This window comes from Alternaria incomplexa (genome assembly GCF_024043165.1).
Source record: "Alternaria incomplexa strain BMP 0042 chromosome Unknown scaffold_23, whole genome shotgun sequence".
In the NCBI taxonomy this organism is placed as follows: domain Eukaryota; kingdom Fungi; phylum Ascomycota; class Dothideomycetes; order Pleosporales; family Pleosporaceae; genus Alternaria; species Alternaria incomplexa.
Window position 1 is genome coordinate 225,553 of NW_026249872.1, and position 22,616 is coordinate 248,168.

Consider the following 22,616-nt stretch of genomic DNA (forward strand, 5'->3'; position numbering starts at 1 on the left):
CTCATGATCAACCGCAGGCAATCTCACCTCGTAGATGTGGCGAATGTAGATGAGAGGGAGCAAAGTCCGTCATCTTGGCGTCTTCCATACTTATCGCGACGCTGTACACACGAAAGCTCGCCGTGAGCCGGGTCACCTCTAGCGAGATTGTAAATGACTTTGATTTTGGAATCGGGAGAGGACCTCGGCCAGGCATGTGACGTAACCAAGCCCTTCGCGCCCCACACACCACCTGGTGGCGCTGCTTCGAAGGTTTGCAAGTTCGGTAAACCATTGTAATACGCGATAAGGCCAGACTGACGTGTTGTTAATGGGAAACCCCAAAAGAGTAGCAATAGGCGGTACGTACAGTTATTGCGGCAGCCTGGCTTGTACCTGGCCCCGTCCACGAATTGACGGCGTCAGTCGGGGCTTCGATGTTGTTCCCAGGGGCGTAGACGTGCACAAGTCCGGTACTGTCGTCGATCATCTGCGGAATGACCAGCCCATCTTCATTCACACCTCCAACGATGATCATACTGTCACCGGGTTTGGATAGTGCGTGTGGCCAATTTTCCTTCACGTCCGATGTGGCTGGAACGTTGCCCGCAGCCACGACGACGGGAGTCTGCTGTTCTTTGCAAAAGTCAAGGAACCTTTGCAATTCCCTTTGCACATTGGCACCACTGGCAGGTGTGAAGCGGCTGAATCTGATGCCTGCAGACTGTTAACTCAATGACACGAAGCAGATTTGGCTGGGAACTTGAGATTCATACCCCATGACATGTTGATGACCGATCTCACCTCAGGCTCCCCAGCCTGTCTCGCCGCCTTCCTTGTGTTGATGTGATCCCTAACATACCTACTCCAATACCGGACAGATGCTTCACTGTGTTGAGTAGTGCTTCTCGACTCTCCGACAGAGTGCTTATATTGGCCTTTGACTTTGACTAAGAATAGATCCGCCTTAGGCGATACGCCGGTGTCGATGCCAGCTGCAAGGCTTGCCATCCTGATAAGAGCTTTAGCGTCCTCTTTCCTGATCGAGTGTGTACCTGCGGATTTTCTTACATGTTTCCGTGTGTGCCGCCCCCAATTGTTTCATCTACGCCACGTCCACTATCCCTGATTTCGCGTGGGATAGTGGCCGTATTCGGCAGAATGTGATGGTCAACCTTCCTTGAGTTTGGCAGAAGGTCCTAGATTGGTCAGATTAGAATATTGATATACAAAGGTACACATACGGGCGTCGCAAGGTCGAAGCCATCATCGAGGACGTATATAGTGGTCCCTGCCCCACCCGTATCGTCGGCCAAGTAGTCAGGATAGTTCTCAGGCCTCAAAGGTACTTCGTCGGGACCAGGAGGGGGTGCAGAGAGCATCTTCTTCCACCAAGGTGCGTTGGATATCGGACTGCCCATGGCTCGTGGGGCATGTGCAAGTGCAGACATAGAATAGGCATTCACCGGATACGGAGCGTTAAGCGACTTTGACGCTTCTGATAGCAACACGGGCTTGGTCTGCACTACACTGAAAGCTCGGCTTTCCTCTGCGAAGTCCTCTAGCTCTTCTTCCGGCACTCCGCCCTCGTTGAGGCCGACCCATTCAATCCAGTCATGCGAGTCGGCTATCTCTGCAGCTTGCGTACTGTTGAGCATGGTGAAGTACATGTAACTGCCAATGCTGTCGAATCTGGCCAAGAATCCCTCACCTCCGTCAAGGGTGTCAATGAGGGTTTTAAAACTTGTCCAAGGCGTGCCATCTTCGGTAGAAATCACGTACTCTCGTTTGAGATCGGCTGTGGGTGTCGGCGTCTCACTACTAGATGACGATGTCTGGCTCGAAGTAACAGCAGAGCTCGCGCTCTGTGTCGTGGAGGCCATGTGTGTAGTCGACTGCAGAGAGGTAGTCTGCGCGGTGGAAGTCCCCTTGGTACTCTGCGTCGAGGCTGTTTCGGTAGGCTTGTCTGTCGCACTAGGCTGCGCTGTCTGACTCGGTACTTCGGCGTCTTCCCAAGGAAAGTCCTGGAAGGCCTCCATGGCAGTTTTGCACTGAGCTAAAGTACCACCAGCCTTTACGAACTCGCTCGCGCCTGACATGACTTTGGATTGGACGTCGGATGATAAGTCGTCAAAGTTCTGAGCTAAGTTCTGCGTCGACTTCATCCAGTTCAAAGACTGACGAGCGAGTTGATGGGCACGGGTGAAGGTGTCGAAAGCACCTTTCGTAAGCTCGTTTCCGGGGAACGACTTCTGAATACCGTTCAAAGAGGAAACAAACTTGCCGGTGTCACCAATGGCTCCTGTAAGTGGACCGGAGATAGCACCAGCTGTCCCTCCAGCAAATGCCACGGCACCTGATGTGACGGCATCCACTCCGCCGATAGCTCCGCCGAGCGCGGATGTCGCACCTTTTGCAATGCCTCCAAGAGCACCGAAAAGGCCACCGACCCCACCACCACCGCCGTCATTGTCATCGTCGTCCTCGTCAGGTGTTGTAGCTTCGGCAGGCTTGGCGCTGATACCCCCAGGGAGCGTGGTCTCGCTGCTCAAGTCCGAGGGTAAGGTCACAGTCTGATCTCCGATGATGATTTTGCCGGCAAAGAGCTGTGCAACGGAGCCATCAAGCAGCATTACTTCGATTGAGTCTTCATGCGAGGAGGGAAGACTGTAGCCAATGCCACCGATGACAGCTTCGAGAGTAGTACCAGATGGAAGAGATGCAGGGGCAGTAGAAGCTTGCGATGGCTGGTTCGAAGACATGGTCCCAACGTTGCTGGTCTGAGGTTGCTGACTGGCAGTGATGACAACTGTGCTTGGTGCACCGTTGGAAGCCGTGATAGTGGTCGTTACAAGACTCGGGGTGGGCGTGGCAGATGTAAGTGACGAAGGTAGCGCAAAGTTCGACGGTGATGGCGCTAGTGTTGAAGAGGTGGAGAGCGAATTCGAGGATTGCGAGCTTTGGAGACCTTGTGAGCTTTGAGAAGCGGATGATCGAGCAGCGGACGAGGGAAACGATGATGGCTGAGGACCAATTGAAAGAGTTGTAGAGGAGGAATTGGGAGCTATCCCACCTGTGGTTGGTGCAACAGTGGGAAGCTGGCTCGTTGCAGTCAGGATGATCGTGCTGGCGTATACGACGCTAGAACCGTTCAAGCTAGGGCGATCAAAAGCGCTCGAAGAGTTGGAAGAGGTTGCTGTCGATGGGATGACGAGAGAGCTCACAAGTACCGGCGCTGTGCCTGAAGACGTGTGAACTCTGGTGGAAGACGTCGTCGATGTGCCAAGAATAGTCGAAAAGGCGGTTCCTAGCGAAGATGCAGGTGCTCCGGATGGAACGATACCGGTGCTGGAAGGATTGGAAGCAGCTGGTTGAAGATCCCTGGGTACCAAACGGTCTTCGTCTGCACATTCATTAGTCATCAGTCATCCAGCAATACATCAGGCCCCACTGACCAAGATCAGGAAGGCCGTAGGGTAGAGATGCGTGAACCCTGCGAAGAATCAGTACGAGAGATAGTGCTTGAAGTAGCTTCATCTCCGTCTTCAGGTCGTGAGTGTGATCTATGGTTGCTGATGATTGTAGTGTGGATTGTAAAGTGTAATGTTTCTGAGGATGCGAGAGATACATTGCCAAACATGGCTCTTATATCTGAGAACTGGACGTATGCTTACCGGTCCACTGCACCCCTTCACCAAGATGAAAGCACTTCGATCGGGGCCACTGAGGGTTTCCACGTCAGAAGCGGTACAGGTCTCAATCCGAGACCCTCGCCGCCGCCGTTGATTAACAATGGTGAGCCGATCGTAAGGGTTCCATGAGGGCGCTACGTCAGGACTGTAGCGTTTCTGGGGGCGATGCAACTAGATATGGAGACGGAGGACCGACACCGTCGCGGTTTTGGTCGAAAGTCTCACACAGTAGGTTTTGCCGCGTCTTCGAAGGCGAGATAATGAGCGATATGCGCCAATGTGGATTGAACGATTGTGTCAGAATGGGTCGAATATGTCGACTGTCTTCATTTCCGAGAGTGTTACAAGAGCTCTGCCGCCTCCTTCTTGACGAACCGATGATTCAATTGATGTGATCGTGCGGCGAGGGGGCCATTCGGTGTATTTGTCACCACTCGACAGTGTCTCTGTGTTATCAGTGAGTTGCTTAAGCGCCGTGACTCTGCACATGTATATGAGAATCCTTCGGATGCGATATCAGCGTATTGATTGACAAGCCAAAGTGCCGCACGTAACCATGCCACCAGATGAGACCCTGCCTACAGTCGCCGGGAGATGGGGCGAAGGACCTTGAAAACAGGAGATCGCCCCAACTGTGAGTGCTGGCTAGAACCTGGTCGTATCGCTTCAAGAGTGGCACGACTTCAAACCTGCGGCGTCGCTGGGGGCGATGTAACCCGATAGAGAGACGCCCAAGCTCTTCACAAAACGGGTAAGCAGAGCCTCGAAGAACGCTTGTTCAAGATCGCTAAAGCTGCCCCACTAACCTGTAAACCACAAAGCTGAAGCCCCGAGGCCAGCTAAGGGGAGTATGCCAAAGATGGGGATAGAGCACGTGACTGTATATGCCACACAACAAGACCTAGACTGTAGTCGCCGAATGATGGGGCGAAGGGTCTTGAACGTACAAGATAGCCCCAACCAGTGCGATGGAAAGGATGATGAGTATGAGAAAGCAGGAAGGCGCGGGAAGGCAGACTGCTGAGCCACAGACGTGCATTTGGGCTAGCGTACCGCCGCAATCAATCTGCAGCATCGCACAACATTGTTGTTCTTGGTGCTGCGTGTCTCAGTTCCAGAATGTCGTTATAATCCTGGAAATAAATTAGCGATGAGGTGGCGTTGGAGCATGTGAACGGGAAGCTGTGCACTCTCGACGATGGCGATGGCATCGGAGGTCGGCAAGTGCATGACGTCGCTGCTGACCTCATCGTGATTGGCTGCATCCTCAGCCAGTGGGCCCGAACGCTTCAACCCACAATCTATGTGGTCATCTCCGCGTCGTCAGCTCTACACATCCGCTCTATCTCACGGCCAAATGTCGCTCATCCAATTGTCACGGAAATAAAGGTCGGAACCGACTCTTCGATCGCTTCCCGTGACTGACCTGGCGACAAAGGCTCCGATCTTACCGCAGCGCCGCAGCGCCGTGATCCTTCGCACCATGTGGACGCCGAGGGTAGAGCATTTAGGCAGAATACAAACGACGCGCTAACATCCCGCTGTGGAGTCTCCACACTCATGGGCTGCCAACTCGAAGAGGCGGGGGCTGGCGGCATGGGCGTCCGCGGACCGGCAGATACGCGCTGTTAATTTATACGACGCGCGGTGGCTGCTCAGTATGACTCTGGATATGCAAGCTGGACGACAAAGCCTGTTACTCTACCAGAAGTTCGGATCTGAATGGCATTCATCTTGAGCAGGTCATCGCAAGACAGAGGCATCAGGTTGAAAAGGCGGTCGGTCTCGTGCCAGCTCCAACACGTAACGATCTCACAAAACGGTCGATTCAGCCGTGATTGCTCAGCATCTGTGCGCCCAAACGCGTTCTCCCCGCGTCGCCTCCACCCTCCGCGACTCTTGTCAATAGTGCGCCCAGCCGTCAGTGGCTTCTAGCCTGCTTCCTCGCGGGACGTTACAAGCAATGAAGCGCCAATGCCAGGACAGCCACCAATGCTTGAATCGCTGCCGCAGCCCGAAATAAGCGTTGGTGCCATGGAGCTTAACCGTCTCTTTATCCGCCATGGGAAAGCTTCGCAGCATCAACCACTCAGCGTGTAGGCCCGTTACCCGAGACAATGGTATGCTGACTTGGGTGGCCGCCCGAGCGAAATGGAAATGCATATGTAGGACTGCATTCCCCATGTCTTCCCTGGTCTTAGGATTCAACTGTCGAGGGCTTCGCGAAAAGCTTACTGAGTAACCCTGCACTCTCGTGCTTCGTCCCATTCTTTGACGATCTTTACTTCGATCTTTCACTTACGAACGCACTCGAATCGTCATCATGGCTCCAGTCGGTGGTGGTGCCGGCGACTTTGAGGTGGCCGCTCTGGCTCGCCGTCAAGCACTCGCAGGTGCATCGGGACCCATGGCCCTGGTAAAAAACGCCAGAGTGTTTGGTATCGCATGCTTTGCCTGCCTGGGTGGACTGTTGTATGGTTACAACCAGGGTGTCTTCTCTGGTGTTCTGACCATGCCCTCCTTCAAGGAACGTAAGTAACGTCTTACCACTACAATGGCAGGCAGGTCACTTACAGATGCTCAGACATGGGCGACTACATCGCGAATCAAGAAACACTTGAATGGAACTCCTCCAAGCAGGGCTGGCTCGTATCCATTCTCGAACTTGGTGCATGGTTCGGAACAATGTACTCTGGATTCATCGCTGAGATCCTCTCCCGTAAATACGCCATTCTCGTCAGCGTCGCCGTCTTCATGGTCGGTGTCGTCGTTCAATGCACTGCTTCCGCCGGTCAAGGCCACAATGCTATTCTCGGTGGCCGTTTCGTTACCGGTATGGGTGTCGGTGCCTTGTCCATGATTGTCCCCATGTACAACGCCGAGATCGCACCTCCCGAAGTCCGAGGTGCGCTAGTGGGTCTTCAGCAATTGAGCATTACCCTGGGTATCATGATCAGTTTCTGGATCGACTACGGCACCAACTACATCGGTGGCACAGGGAGAGACGGACAGAAGGAGGCTGCTTGGCTTCTCCCTCTCGCCCTGCAACTGGCTCCCGCTGTGCTTCTCGGTGCTGGCATGATCTTCATGCCTTTCTCTCCCCGTTGGCTTGTCCATCACGGCCGTGAGGCAGAGGCGCGCCGTGTACTCGCCAATCTTCGTAGCCTTCCCCAGGAGCACGAACTCATCGAGCTTGAGTACGCAGAGATCCGCGCACAAAGTCTCTTCGAGAAGAAGTCTCTGGCCGAGCGATTCCCCCATCTTCAGGACATGAGCGCGTTGTCGGTCTTCAAGCTGCAATTCGTCGCTATTGGCAGTCTCTTCACCACTAGGGGCATGCTCAAGCGTGTCTTGATCTCTACGCTCACCATGTTCTTCCAACAATGGGTATGTGACTACGTGCGGACCGCATATGAAACATGTACTGACTGACGACCCAACGTTTAGACGGGCATCAACGCCATTCTGTACTATGCTCCAAGTATCTTCCAAGACCTTGGGCTGTCGGGCAACTCGATCAATCTCCTCGCCACAGGTGTCGTTGGCATCGTCATGTTCCTCGCAACAAGTGAGTTCCCACCTTAAAGCACCACTTGACGTCCTCGCGCTAACGAATCTACAGTCCCTGCGGTCATGTACGTCGACAAACTGGGTCGTAAGCCCGTACTCGTCAGCGGTGCCATCGGCATGGCAGCCTGTCACTTCATCATCGCCGGTATCTCTGCCAGCTACGAGGACAGTTGGGCCAGCCACCAGGGTGCTGGTTGGGCGGCCTGTGTCTTCGTGTGGCTCTTTGTCATCTTCTTCGGCTACTCATGGGGTCCATGTGCTTGGATCGTCATTGCGGAAATCTGGCCCATGTCTAACCGTCCGTATGGTATCGCCCTCGGTGCTTCGTCCAACTGGATGAACAACTTCATTGTCGGTCAAGTCACCCCGGATATGCTGACGCATCTTCGTTATGGCACCTACATCTTCTTCGGCATCTTTACCGCTATGGGCGCTGCGTTTATCTTCTTCTTCTTCCCTGAGACTAAGGGCGTTTCTCTCGTAAGTTTCCTCACTCGACCATCTGCATGCGTGCTGTTTGCTAACGACCCTCCCAGGAAGAAATGGACACCCTCTTTGGCTCCGCCGGTACCGCAGAGCGCGAGAAAGAGCGCTGGGCCGAGGTCCACCGCGAAGTCGGACTTACCGACCTCCTCGCGCGCTCTGGCCTCGTGCATGATGACGGCGTCGCCGACTTCCACAAGAGTAGCATGGAGAAGGAGAAGCCACAGGTTCTGGAGCAGGCCTAATATATGCTTCAGTAGACCTGTTGAAATGAGTAAACTAGTTGAGTGAGGGGCTATCAGGAACGGACGGCTTGTATATACTCTTTCGCTTAGCAATTCGTTCTATCTTGATATATTGGATCGCAAGCCACAAGGCTAATATTCACCATGAAGTGAAATCTTTCCTCCTCGTAGTTTGCCTCGCGACCTTGGCCTCACCCCCACCAAGCCTCGCAACAGTCGTGACCACCGGTTTCTTCGGCACCTCCTTCCTCGCCCCAACACCCCGCTTCCCGTTCTCCCGCTCTACTCTCTCCCTCTCCGCTTCCTCAACAGTCTGCTCCTTGATTCTCATAGCGACCTCTTCCCACACGCCCGGCACACCCGTCTTCATCGTGTACAACCGCCCTTCTTTAACGTAGAACTTGAAGCGTGGTTCACTCATGACTTCCAGCATGCGCTTGAAAATACCCTTTTCCCTCTGCCTCTTAACCCACGCCTCGCTCTTCGGTAACTCGATGTTTGCTAAACGCAGTTTTTTCGGCGGCAAAGCGCGGAGCTCGTGCAGGAAAGCAGTGGTGTGTTTGCGGAAGGGGAAGATTCGCAAAGTCACGAATTCGAGTTTTGTGTTTGCGGTGGCGACGGTGTTTTGACGGAGGCTCCTGGCGAAACGGAGGAGTTCGGGCCGGGAGCGGCGCGCGTAGTTGGCGGTGGTGGGGATTTGGAGGAAGACTTGGTGGACGAAGGGGGCGGTTAGGTAGGCGAGGGTTAGGGTGGGGATGGTACCGAGGATGCCGACTGGGGGTTGTTAGATCTCTTGCAACACCAAATAGCTGAATACAAAATACGTGTGGCTTTTGATTGTCTTAGATCTGAGATGAGGTTGCGGTTGAAGGAGTATGGAAGGGAACATCATGCCGCCACCACGTGATAAGTGCTGTTCCGGACCTGCGCCAGATGGGCCGGACAAATCAGGGACGTAGAAGATATATGCCCACGTATGATGAGACCAGACCTAGAGCGAATCGATGTGACGAGAGAGCGGAATAGGTTCGGTGCATTTGGCAAGAAAAGTGGTGTAGATGAAGAGATTCGGTTCATGATAGTTGACCAGGCATTAACAAAGTTCACTTACCGGTTATGGCCTGCATCTTCCGTACTCTCTCATCAGGTTGATTCTCGTTGTTCCATAGTGGAGGCACACCGAAGACAAGAGTTGTGCCAAATTGCAACAAGGCCATTGCTTTCCAGAAGGATATCCATGTCGTTCTGGCGTCGCCCGCATCGTAGATCAGCAGTCTTGACGCATACACTGGAAATCTTCGTTAACGATGGTCGCTTCTTGTTCGTCGTCCGACTACGTTCGAGTCATAACATACTCTTCTCATTCTCTTTTCTGACTGGTTCGGGTGCCGACTTAGGCTTCTTTCCCCTTTGTAATGGTAATGTGGGATCTCTGCGTATTGTGGTGAATTTTCGTTGGCAACTCCGGCAGATGTATCCATTGAGGCGAGCTTGAGCGACAAATCGTGTGCCTCTAAGTGTGGGCGCTGTGCTTCGAAAAGCGGCCGCAAAGGCGAGAAGCCGTGGCTGCATGCTGTCTGCAGTCAACAGCCGTGAAGAAAATTGCACACGTGTGTGGGCTTCGTCAGGCCTCGATGCGCTGGATCCGTTCGCTGCGCGACCGCGAGGCTTGGACGCTGAATATCCGATGTAGCGGGAGGCTTACTCAGCAATGAAGCCGTACACATGTAGGGGCGTGGATGGGCTGCGATGGTGCTTGTTGAGATGTCACGGTGTCACGTGGGATGATCGGCTTGCCGCGGCAACTCTAGCCGAAGCGGGTCAAGCTCATGTGCGGAGAGATGCCACGGTTCCCTCGACCAGCGACAAGCGGCCCACTCAACGACCGGCGCCGTCATGCTCCTTTCTCGGTTGTAAGCTATCTGTTGCAGTGTTTTAACGTCGTTGCGTGCGCTTCATGTGATCAGTCGAGAGCATGTTGTTCGCATTTGCGCTGCTGTCGCTCGTTTCCTTCTTGTCCCTCGGATACGCCTACCAGGGCCTCAGCGACCATACACTCAAGCACCTGCCGGGACCGGGCGATGACTTCGACATAAAGAAAGGCTCTTTGCTGGCGCCAATCCTGGTACCCAGAGTCTCTGGAACCGAAGGCAATGTCGCCGTACGCCAACATTTCCTAGACTTCTTCAAGTCGCAATTACCGGAATGGAGGCTGGAAATGCACAACTCGACGTCGACGACGCCCGTGAGCAAGGGCAAGGAGGTCCCTTTCGTGAACATCATTGCGACACGAGATCCGCCGGGTAGCTCCGAGGGCGACGTCTCGAGATTGGCTCTCGTGGCCCACTACGACAGCAAGTACACGCCGACTGGCTTCATTGGGGCGACCGACAGCGCGGCCCCATGCGCCATGATCCTGCATATAGCGCGCAGCATCGATGCGGCGCTGACGAAGAAGTGGGCGGCGGCCGACCCCGACGATTTCGACGTGGAGCACAAGGGTGTGCAAATACTCTTGCTGGACGGCGAGGAGGCGTTCAAGAGCTGGACTGACAGCGACAGTCTCTACGGCGCGCGGTATGCCTCACCTTATCTTTCTTGGCCATCACTTACTGACGCATAACAGAGCCCTCGCTGAAGACTGGGAGTCGACTTTCCACGTCGCATCATCGATATACCGCACCCCGCTCGATTCGATCGACCTATTCCTGCTACTTGACCTTCTGGGCTCCAAGGGTCCAAAGGTCCCCTCATACTTCAAGACGACACATTGGGCATATAAGCACATGGCGACTGCCGAGGCACGCTTGCGCAAGCTAGGCTTAATGAAGTCGTCCCCAAACCACGAGCCGAAGATGGCAAAGCGCGAGAACAAGAAGCCTCGCGACGAACGTCCGTTTCTGCCCGACGCGAACAAAGGGAATGATCAGTTTATGGGCGGCTTCGTACAGGACGATCACGTTCCGTTCATGGCCCGCGGCGTCGAGATTCTGCACATGATCCCTACGCCCTTCCCGCATGTATGGCACACGATTGAAGACGACGGAGAGCACTTGGATATGGATACAGTCGAAGACTGGACGAAGCTGGTCATGGCATTCACTGCAGAGTGGATGGAGCTAGAGGGCTTTTTCGACTTCAAGGCAGAGAAGCGGAAGATGGATGGCGAGAAGTCGGAACTGTAAGCATTTTCCCATCAACTTGAATGCATGTAAGTTAACGTACCGTAGTGAGATACCCTAGACCCTACGAATGAATTGTTTCGAATGCATAATCGAGCTGTGCAGCGCATTGTGACACATTTTGAACGACTCGACACTACGCTTGGTGATGCTTACAGAGACAAAGCCAAGTCATGTTCACAAAGCAGACCTCTCGCATGTCTTTGACCCGTGACTCGTTAAAGACAGTAGCTTGGCCAATACATGTGATCTCTTGAAGTTGCATTCATAGCAATGTCTCGAGCATCACTTCCGCATTCATCTCACACTGTATACGCTTCTAGTAACCAATGCTCGTTTTCTGGAATACTAGCATTTACCCATTTACTAACATTGCACTTGACACTACACAACCGCCACCACGATGCCAAAAGGCAAAGCCAAGAGGCGTAACACGCGACCGTACCACGGCTCTGCAGAGCCGTATGAGACCCACCAAGGCTCATCACACAGACGTGGCGGTACGCACAAAGTACGCGATGAGAACAAGACTGACTCCGTCTACGACAACTTGAACTACAAAGAGCTAGTCGAAACAGCAAAGGAGCGCAGTATCTACCGCAAGGATATGAAGAAAGTAGAGATGGCTTGGGCCTTGAAACACGACGATGAGAATCGAAAGCGTGCTGAACAGGACGCCCGTATTGCTCGGCAAAGGAAGCTGGAGGAGGCAAAGAAGGAAGAGGAGAGAAAGGCTGCGGAGAAGAAGGCCCAGCTCATTGCTAAGCAAAAGAAAAGAAGAGAGAAAGAGGAGAGGAGAGAGCGTGACGAAAGCGTCAGTGACGACACTGTGAGTGATGCCGACTTGGAAGACGACGAAGACGCAGGGGACGAGTACAATCGCGAGAGATTCGGTCAGGCGCTCAGTGAGGAATCGTGGGATAGCAGTTCTTCAGAGTCAAGTGCTGCATCCGTAAACCAGATCTACGAGCCTGGATGCAGACTTCGTCTCTGCGAATGGCCCAACCAAAACATGCCATCAGTCAAACCTGGAGGTTGGGATTACAAAAGATGGTGTCCGCTGCCCTTGCCCTGTCCCGTTCCTTATGCACCTCTCAAGATTACAACGATGTATAGCAAGCAAAAGCTCATGTTGCCCGGAGCAAAGTACCCACCGGGTGTCGATCCTGACTTCGTTCCCATTCTCAACCCCTTGGTCCGATCCGGGGCACGCAACGGTCATCTCCTTGGCCCACTCCGCAAAGCCAGCATCGAGAGAGGTACAGATTGGGCGCAACGCACGCTCATCCAGGGCTGCAATGGACACATGTACTTCCACCTCGGTTCGCGAAACGAGACCAAGGTCCTAGCCGACACCTACAACAAGTGGTATCTCGAAAACAGGAAGCTGCTGCGCGTCAAGGGAAAAAGTAATGGTGACCCTAGTGATCGCGCTGCACGCCATGCTCAGCGGCAGAGGAATAAGGCGAAGATGACGGCGGAGGTGTATGAGGCGTCGCAGTATCGGCCGTTGGCTATGTGTTATGTGCCTGCTTATTTGAAGTATGGTGAGCCGGTTCAAGATAGTTTGGGGAAGCAAAGCTTGGAGAACTTGTTCTTTGTTAGGTTTCCTGGGTGCGATGTACCACATTATTACTTCTGGGTTAGGGAGGGGGAGTGGGGGGATCCTACGGAGGCGAATCCAGGGTGGAATCCTCAAGCGTGGACAGACAAGGGTGCTATGCGCATGGAAGAGAACGAGACCGGAGGGGAAGATTCGAGGAATGGTCGGCTTACTAGAACGCAGTTGGTGCGCGTCCGCAAAACATCCGTTGACCTTCCACCCTCTCCACCCTTCTCGAATCCAACAAGCATCACCGAGACCATCGCACACGTCGAGCACCAAATCTACCGCGACGGCCTTTCCGAGACCCTCGCGCGCTACCGACAGAAGTGGGCTGAGAACGGGAAGCAGCGAGCCTGGAACACCTTCGCTGCAGCGTTACCAAAGCTGTGGCCCAGTGGCGAGATACCAAGAGTTCCGCCCGTATATAGCGAACCTGGCGTGAAGCTCTCGGTAAAGCTGGCTACTATCGATTGCATGAAGGAATATGGTGAAACGCCGTTTAGTCCGTTGAATGGTACTGAGGCGTGGACGAGGGATGATGACAGGGTATGGGATGTTGTGGAGGTTGGTGTCGAGGAAGACCCCGTGTCGCCTGCCGCTTCAATTGAAGAAGAAGACGATGACAATGACGATGCTGGGGGTAAGGATGGAGAAGAAGGGACTGGTGATTCAGGGGAGGACGACAGCCACGATATAGACGATGAGGCGTTGTATCGCCGTAATAGCCTGGTTTCCGTTCTGGATTTCACCTTTTCAGATTCAGTTGTGGCATGGTTGGAAGAAGTTAAGAATAGTTCTGCGGTGTCGCCTACACCGAGCGAACCGCTTGATTAAGAGACGGAGCTACGCGAGTGGGAGGAAAGGCACCTGCGGGGTAGCAACAACTTGGGCGGTGGTCTTGCGGTCGTCGACGGCTCGTGCTCGTTCTGCGGCACACTATAGACATATCTTAAAGCACAACAAAGTAGACATTAAGTACTATGCAACGTAAAACAGCTAAATAATGTATTTATATTAAGTAAGAAGTAGTTAAGATAGAGTATAAATATAATATGTAGCTATAATATTTACTTTGTATCTTTATATAGTAATATTATACTCTCTAGACCTAAGAGATAGTGTTACAATCTAACCCAAGGAGTACTCTAGGGGTCAGCGTAATTACTTTGAAGGATCGTGCGGCATAGTTATAGGAGTGCGGCACGGGAACTGCGCTGTAGTTACGTAACTGCTTGTCTATAAGCAGGGCGACGCTAGTTCTATATAAGCGCTTGTCTACGAGCATAAGTAGTTAGACTAATAACTAGCAAGATGTATTACTACTTGTCTATAATTACTTATACGCTTGTCTACGAGCGCAATACTTATTAAGTATATAGCTTAGGTACTAAACTCTTATAGCTTAGTGTATTTAACTTTGTATAAGACTCTAGTATTTAATCTAAGAATTATACTTCTTTCTTAACCTCTTGTAATATTATATTATTCTACTAAACGTGCTATTATACCCTTATACTATTATATTATTCTACTAAACGTGCTATTATACCCTTATACTATTATATTATTCTACTAAACGTGCTAGTATAACTACCCTATTCGGCGCACTCGCTTATACCCTAAGAACTAACTCTTAGGTTATCTTAGAACGACTTTTACACTTTAAATACCTTTAAGATAAGTAATACTACAATAGACACCTTTGCTAATTCCTACGTCTCTAGAGCCCTTGTTTAAGGTAATAAGCCTAATATCTACTATAGTAATCGCAATAAACTTAAAGTATAGCTACTCTAGCTAGACTAATACTTCTACCTTAAAGGAGATAGGGTTAAGAATAATAATAAGGTTGTCTTAGCTACTACTTATCTTAAAGAAGATGCTAAGAAGTAGTCTATTCTAATTATTCGCTGTTATATAGATAACTCTATTAGAGACGCTAATAATATTGCTCTAGTTAAGAACTAGAATGCCTTTAAGACGAAGATGCGCGAAGTCTTCTTACTCTATTAAGAAAAGGTAATCGCGGAGTAGAAGATATAATAACTGCGCTAGACGTAGTCTGCCGCTAATTACACTACCTAATTCTAGCAGTACGAGGTAGCTATTAACTAGAACAATAACGCTTTAATACAGATGTATAAGCAAGGTCTTAAGCCCTAAGTGCGATAAGAACTTATAAGAAGTAGAGGAGAAGTTACTACGCTTTAGAAGCTTAAGAATAAAGCTATCTATATTAACAACAAACTCTATAGACTAAAGTTAGAAGAATAACTATTTGCGCAGAGAATACAAGCACTAGAGAACGCAAACAGAAACGCCTAGGTTTACTCTAAACCTTGCTGTTCGTACTCTAACTAAGAACGTTAACAAAGCTATACACCTAGGATTCTAAGGTTGTACGCTACTAATAGCTACGAACCTATGCACCTTAACAATCTTAATAAGGGACCTAGACAACCTAAGTTTTATAATAAAAAGTAGAAGAAGAAGAACTTTAACTGCTATGCCTATAGTAAACTAGATTATATAGTAAGAGAATGCAAGAGCTAAGGCAAGATAGTACGATATCTAAATGTTCTATAACCTACAAACCTAAACGACTAGAGAGCTGTATAGGCTATTAACTACTATTCTTAACGCTAGCAGCTATAAAGCTTAACTAGCAGACTAAGTAACATGTCTATTATAACCCCTAACGAGACTACCTAAGAAGATGTCTCTTTAGACGAAGACAGCACCTCTAAAGAAGAATCTAAGAAACCTATAGAGGTTACGGAAATTAACTAGACTAAGTTTAGAAAGATAGAGCTATTTAAGAATAATAACAGACTATCTATATTATATATTTAAGAAGACTAGATAGTCTAACTCTTGTTATAAATTAACTAGCTGCTATAACATCTTAATAAACCCGATATTAAGTATACCTACGAGACCCTAGATATTATAGCTAAAATGCGAGAGAACTATTATTACCTCTTCTAACGAGCAATAGAAGATAAGGAAAATCTTCTACTATATATTATTAACATTATTTCTACTCTTAAATAACTAGACTAGGTCTAGTGAGCTGTTAAGAATTACGAGGACCCTACAATTAGTAACAACAAGGTTATTATCTAATGCCCTAAAGAATTAGACTTTAAGATTAACACGCTACTCGCATACCTAGAAAGACCTCTAAAAGAACTCTCTGATTTAGAGAACTTCTTTAAGAAATTTAAAAAGTTTAATAAATACTAGGATCTTCTAGAGGAACTTAAGAAGATAGGCTATAATAGCAAGAAGATATGCAAATAGACTATAAACGCTACAGCGTTATAGAAGGACTAACCTACGCATTATCTCTCTAATATAGAACGAGAGGAAGCTAAGACAGCACCTCTAAAGTCTAAGAAGAAGCAACCTATAGAAAGATGCCTTACAGAAGTCGAATACTAGATAGATTATAGAAACTCCGCACACGACAAACTTTTGTAGATAACATGTATAACGGACTTCTGCTCTATCTACTACAGCGATAAATAAGATACAGAATAGAACTCTAGACTAAATAAGATTACGCTAAAGTGCAAATAGTCTTAGTTTAAATACACTATTAACGTGTGCCTAGTGCACCTATAGAATAAGCGAACTGCTTCCTATTTTTCTAGATACGTTAATCTATAAGAGATCTTCTAAATATAGATAGTATTTTAGAAGAACGTTAGAGGATAACTAGCACAAGAGTGTAACTAAGACGACTAGTACTTCTATCTACACCTTAACTGCGATAAACATATAATCGCTAAAGATTTCTACAGATTTAGAAAGGCTTTTTTAGACTAAGACTTCTAATAGAAGAAGCTTATAAGAAGATTAATAGCATAAACTTCTTAGAACTTATTTAGCTTCTAGCAAAGCTTAATAGAGTAGAGATGCAGGCATTTATAGACTTAGAAGCTTAAGTAAGCTACATTTCTGCACAAACAGTATACTAAGCCGGGCTTACACCGCGCAGAAAGAAGAAGAGTTACACACTACTTATTGCTAGCAGGCAACTAATGCTAGGTAAAAGAAAGATTACTTATAAGGTTACTAGAGTAACGCTTAATATCTATAGACATTAGGAGAAGCTAGACCTAGATATCTTTAGATTAGCTACCTACAATATTATATTAGGCCTACTCTAGTTATAAGAATATAACCTATAAATTAACTAGAAGTTAAGAGAGTTCTTATTTAACTGCTATAGATTAGACGTAACTATAAGCATGCCTACGCATCGCATAAAGCTAATAGTAGATAAGAAGAAGATTAACGTAATTGCAGCGAAGCAACTAATCTCGACTAAGAATATCTTTAAGAAACAAAGGTTCGACTTAATAGATACAGGAAAAGAATTACCTAATTATAAAGTTAGAGTTCTAGAGAAACGCGTAACTCTAAATATTCTAAAAGAGTATAAAGAATTTAAATATCTCTTTGCAGAAGTAGTAGATAGCGACGTCTTACTAAAGCACTAAGATTAGGACTACAAGATCGTCCTAGAAGAAGGAAAGAAACTACCCTTTAGACCGATCTATTCCTTGTTAGAAATAGAACTTAATATTCTAAAGAAGAAGCTAGTAGACGACTTAAAGAAAGGCTATATTAGACCCTCTACTTTACTAGTAGAATTTCTAATACTCTTCGTTCTAAAGAAGAAAGAAGAACTATTAAAAATATGCGTTAACTACTAGAAGCTTAACGATATTACAGTTAAGAATTAATACTCTCTACTAAATATTATAGAACTACGAGATTAACTATTAAAAGCTAAGATCTTTATAGTAATAGATCTTAGAGATAGCTACTACTTTATTAGGATAAAGAAAGGTAAAGAATAGAAGACAGCGTTCTATACACAATACAGACACTACAAATACACTATTATGCTGTTTAGGCTTACGAACGCCTTAGCAATATTTTAGGCACTTATTAACAACGTGTTAAGAATGCACCTAGATATCTTTATTATCGCATACTTAGACGATATTCTTATCTACTCTAAAAATAAAGAAGACTATGTTAAATATATCTATATAGTACTAAGGTGCCTAGACTAGTATAACTTACGAATTAAGCTAAAGAAGTGTATATTCTACGCAACAGAAGTACTCTTCTTAGGCTATATTGTAGGCATTAACAGAGTATAGATAAGCGAAGAAAAGATTAAGCTTGTTAAGAAATAGCCTTAACTAACTATAGTTAAGAAGATATAGTTCTTCTTAGGATTCCTAAACTTTAACTAATAGTTTATTAAGAACTACTCTAAGATTGCTATTCCCCTAACTAAGCTAATACAAAAGAACACGCCTTTTATATAGAGTAAGAAAGCAGAAGATACCTTCTAGACGCTTAAGAATGCAAGCATTATACTACTATGCTTCTGCATATTCTAATTAGAATAACTGCTACGTTTTAAAACTAACGCGTTAGACCTCGCTCTTAGAGGCTGCGCTAGCTAGCTACACGAAGGTAAGTAGCATTCTATTGCCTACTACTCGCGCAAGTTCTTAGAGCCTAAAGAACGTTATAACGTTTACGATAAGAAGCTTCTAGCTATTGTCGCCTGCCTAGAATATTAGAGAGTATACGCTAAAAGCTGCTTAGAACTTACGATATTTACAGATTACAAGAACTTAGTTAACTTTACGACTACTAAGGAACTTAACTGCCGACAAGTTTAATAGTTAGAGAAATTAAGCTAATATAAGTTTAAGATTGTGTATACACCTAGAAAAGACAACAGCAGAGTAGACGCTCTTAGCCGCAGACACAACATTATAGGAACTAAATCTATTACAAGTACTACAATACTTAAGATTAATAGCGACGAGTTATTAGGACTAGCTAAGACGCTAAACTTAATACTGCGAGTTACTAGCAAAGTACTAGAAGAATTGCAAGAAGCAATTATTAAGCAACACTACAATAACCTAGTACACAGTTACTCTAGTATTACTAGAACTATAGAACTTATTTAACGTAACTACGAGTTCCTAAATATAAAGAATAAGATTACTGCCTTTATTGCTAAGTGCGCAGACTATTAGAAGAATAAGCATAGTACCTACGCACTCTATAGAGAAATGCAGGCAATAGAGCTGCCTAACTAGCCTTAGTTAGATATCTCTATAGACTTTATTATAGGCCTACTAGTCTTAAGAGACCCTATAACATAAGTGTCCTATAACGCTATTCTTATAGTAGTTAACTGTTTTACGAAGTAAGCTAAGTATATCGCCTTCTGCAAGAACTTTACGGTAGTATAGCTTGCATATATTATTAACAATTAAATTATTTAATACTACAGTATTCTAAAGTTAATTATTAGTAATAGAGACAAGCTCTTTACCTTAAACTTCTAGACTACCTTGTTAGCTGCTATTAGAACTAAGAGAAAGCTATCTATAGCTTATTATCCGCAGACAGACAGATAGACTAAGCGAACGAATCGCACAATAAAAGCCTACCTACGCATCTACGCTAACGAACAACAGAATAACTAGGTATTATTACTACCTATAGTATAGATAGCGTACAATAATAAGCTTTCTAAGTCTATAGAATAGACTCTGTTCTACGCGAACTACAGAAGACACCTAAATCTCTTTACACGTACTTTTTCTAGTTAGAAGATAGAAGTAGCTATCGCTACCGTTAATAAGCTAAAGATAGTATATAAGTTACTTAAAGCGACACTTAAAAAGGCATAACGCTAGAGCATTTTATATATTAATAAGAAACGAAAAACAGCACCTTAGCTAAAGAAGAGAGATAAAGTTTATTTGCTTATAAAGAATCTCTGCACTAAGCAACCTAATAAAGGGCTTAACAACGTTAAGGTTAGACTGTTTTTAATTCTTAACTAGAAGAGACTAGTTACATTTACACTTGACTTTCTACCTAACGCAAAAATCTACCTATAATTCTATATTAATATATTAGAGCTAGCAGACTCTAAAACGCTACTCTAGAAAACCTTTTATTTCGAAATAGAAGAAGATAACATCTTTAAGGTCATATAAATCCTCAAATATTAATAACACAACAATAGAATAGAGTACCTAATTAAATAGTTAGGATATAATAACAGCGATAATACATAGGAACTAGATACGAACCTCACGAACTACTAATAGTACCTTTAGAAGTACTAAGCTTAGCAACAGAAGCGTTAAGCATACCTATTGTAGCCTATATAGTTAGCGAGAATGCGATATTAATTAACGCGGCAGGATAGTTAATATTCTGCGCCGCCTTTGTCTTACTAGCTGCCTCTATATCTAAAGCTAAATAAAGCGCTTTCCTACGCGCCCGTTCCTCTGCCTGTTTTAGAATTTTCTTATTCTATAGTAACTGCAAAATCACCGCTGCTAACAACTTTTTATTATTATTAACTTTCTTTTAGTACTCCTCCTAAGTATAGTCTAAGAACTCCTAGAATATGTTTATATATGCCTAACCTAACTAAGTGCACTTAGCATACTTTAGACGAGAATCTAGCATAATAAGACAAACAACTCCTTTAAGAAAATAATAGTTATAAGGAGCTTTAGCAGGATAGTTAGCTTAAGCGATTTTAGAGCTAAGGCGTAAGCGACGTTAGTAGGAAGAGAATATAACGACTACCTTACTTATAACGTAGAGTAAGCCTTAGTTATTAATAGAAATAACAAATTAGTTATATAATTTAAGAACGAATCTATAGAGAAGAAGGATAGTGTTATAATCTAACCTAAGGAGTACTCTAGAGGTTAGCGTAATTACTTTAAAGAATTATGCGGCATAGTTGTAGAAGTGCAGCACAGGAACTGCGCTGTAGTTACGTAACTGCTCGTCTACGAGTAGAGCAACGCTAGTCCTATATAAGCGCTTATCTATAAGCATAAGCACTTAGACTAATAACTAGTAAGATATATTACTGCTTATCTATAATTACTTACACGCTTGTCTATAAGCGCAATACTTATTAAGTATATAGCTTAGGCACTAAACTCTTATAGCTTAGTATGTTTAACTTCGTATAAGACTCTAGTATTTAATCTAAGAATTATACTTCTTTCTTAACCCCTTATAATATTACATCGTTCTACTAAACGTGCTATTACACTCTTATACTATTATATCGTTCTACTAAACGTGCTAGTACAACTACCCTGTCCGGCGCACTTGCTTATACTCTGAGAACTAACTCTTAGGTTATCTTAGGACGACCTTCATAGATAGAGTCTAAAGTGTACTTTTTTTAGAATTAAATAATTAAATAATTATATAGTTACGTAACTATATAATAATACATTACTATATTATATTTAATAGTAAACTTAAAAATATCTAATATAAGCTAAGATTAATAACTTATAATACTTATACTTATACTACTTCTATAATATTTGCTATATATATAATTATAATAGACAAACTACTTAATATATATTATATAAAACTAATAGCTATCTAAACTATTATCTAAGTACTTAGTAATACTAGTACTAGTTTTATATAATTACGTAATACTAAAAGAAAATCTAATAGACTTACTACTAGTATAAAGCTTCTAAACTAGCCGAAGATACTTATATAATATCTATATAGTTAATCTTTATTATGCATATTATTACTTATAAGCCTAGCTATACTAGTAGTTATATTTTACTATTCTTTAGTATACTAACTATCTATCTTACTTATTATTACGCATTTATTTGTATAGTATAATACTATACTATATAGATACTATTTTCTATAGCTAGTAAAGTGCTACATCTCTTTAGCTAAGAAAAATATTATCTACTATATTCTAGAAAAACTAAAGCTTATTTTTAATTACTAGTATACCTATTAACTTAGCTAATTAAACTATTTTTTAAGACTACTTAAATAAGAAAAAAGAACTATTTAAATAAGATAGTATATATCTATAATATATAAAGATATAAAGTATCTTTTATTAGTAGTAATAACTTTTACTTTTTTCTTACTATTCTAATAGAAGCTCTTTGTTTAGTTATATTCTTATAGCTATATTTTCTTAGCATCTTATTACTTTATAATTAATAGGTTAGTTAGTTATAAGTCTAGAGCTAATCTTAGAACTAGTTATATTATCTTACTTACTAAAGCTTTATTAAGCTCTATTATTATTACTATATTTATTGCTTTTCTTCTAAATGTATTACTACCTCTATAAACTTTCTTAAGATTAATATTCTAAAAGCTATTATAAAAGCTACTATAGATACTCTATAATAGCTATACTAAGAGCTATTATACGCGCTTTATCTTCTACCTATTATATATACTATATAACGCAGCCTTAATAAAGTTACGTTCTTTTACTATTAGAGCTACTAGTAATATTTTAAGAAACTTACTTGCTATCTACTAAAGCTATATATACTATAAATCTAGAAATCTTTATTTAGCGTATAAGAAGTCTAGCTTTTACTTTATAAATAGCTTATTTAGTATAAGAAGAATAATTAATACTCTAAAAGTAGTAATAAGTATCTCTAGTATACTCTATACTTCTAAGTTAAATCTAGTACTTAAGTTCTCTTATATACTTCTAATAGTAAACGTTACTATATTATTAATAGAAAGAATAGTCTTACTTAGAGTAGTACCTAAACTATTCTTATAGTTACTTAATACTATATTTAGTATACTAAAAGCTATTATAGTTTTAATAATAAGACATTTCTTAGAGAGATTATTAGAAGTACTAATTATAATATTATTTTTTATTTAGAGAGATATTCTTAAGGTAATATTAGTATTAGTGTTAAGTATATTAAAAATAGTACCTTAGTATATAGAGTATTAAAGT

General features: G+C 44.7%; 5 protein-coding genes across 5 annotated transcripts; 3 read left to right on the top strand and 2 right to left on the bottom strand.

Annotated features, from left to right (window-relative positions):
• Positions 1–1,046: 1,046 nt before the first annotated feature.
• J4E90_010569 (uncharacterized protein) lies at positions 1,047–3,516 on the bottom strand (the record flags this gene model as incomplete). The annotated part of the gene is made up of 3 exons (XM_051440081.1): positions 1,047–1,178; positions 1,224–3,382; positions 3,435–3,516. The coding sequence occupies 3 exons, from the start codon at positions 3,514–3,516 to the stop codon at positions 1,047–1,049; spliced, it is 2,373 nt and encodes a 790-aa protein (XP_051286123.1).
• A 2,478-nt stretch (positions 3,517–5,994) lies between these two features.
• Positions 5,995–7,969, top strand: J4E90_010570 (uncharacterized protein; the record flags this gene model as incomplete). The annotated part of the gene is made up of 5 exons (XM_051440082.1): positions 5,995–6,202; positions 6,256–7,058; positions 7,119–7,239; positions 7,294–7,721; positions 7,778–7,969. 5 exons carry the CDS (start codon positions 5,995–5,997, stop codon positions 7,967–7,969), a joined length of 1,752 nt encoding a protein of 583 aa, XP_051286124.1.
• A 139-nt stretch (positions 7,970–8,108) lies between these two features.
• Positions 8,109–9,186, bottom strand: J4E90_010571 (uncharacterized protein; the record flags this gene model as incomplete). The annotated part of the gene is made up of 2 exons (XM_051440083.1): positions 8,109–8,743; positions 9,081–9,186. The coding sequence occupies 2 exons, from the start codon at positions 9,184–9,186 to the stop codon at positions 8,109–8,111; spliced, it is 741 nt and encodes a 246-aa protein (XP_051286125.1).
• A 758-nt stretch (positions 9,187–9,944) lies between these two features.
• On the top strand, positions 9,945–11,154 carry J4E90_010572 (uncharacterized protein; the record flags this gene model as incomplete). The annotated part of the gene is made up of 2 exons (XM_051440084.1): positions 9,945–10,546; positions 10,596–11,154. The coding sequence occupies 2 exons, from the start codon at positions 9,945–9,947 to the stop codon at positions 11,152–11,154; spliced, it is 1,161 nt and encodes a 386-aa protein (XP_051286126.1).
• A 20-nt stretch (positions 11,155–11,174) lies between these two features.
• J4E90_010573 (uncharacterized protein) lies at positions 11,175–13,591 on the top strand (the record flags this gene model as incomplete). The annotated part of the gene is made up of 2 exons (XM_051440085.1): positions 11,175–11,180; positions 11,576–13,591. 2 exons carry the CDS (start codon positions 11,175–11,177, stop codon positions 13,589–13,591), a joined length of 2,022 nt encoding a protein of 673 aa, XP_051286127.1.
• Positions 13,592–22,616: the final 9,025 nt, after the last annotated feature.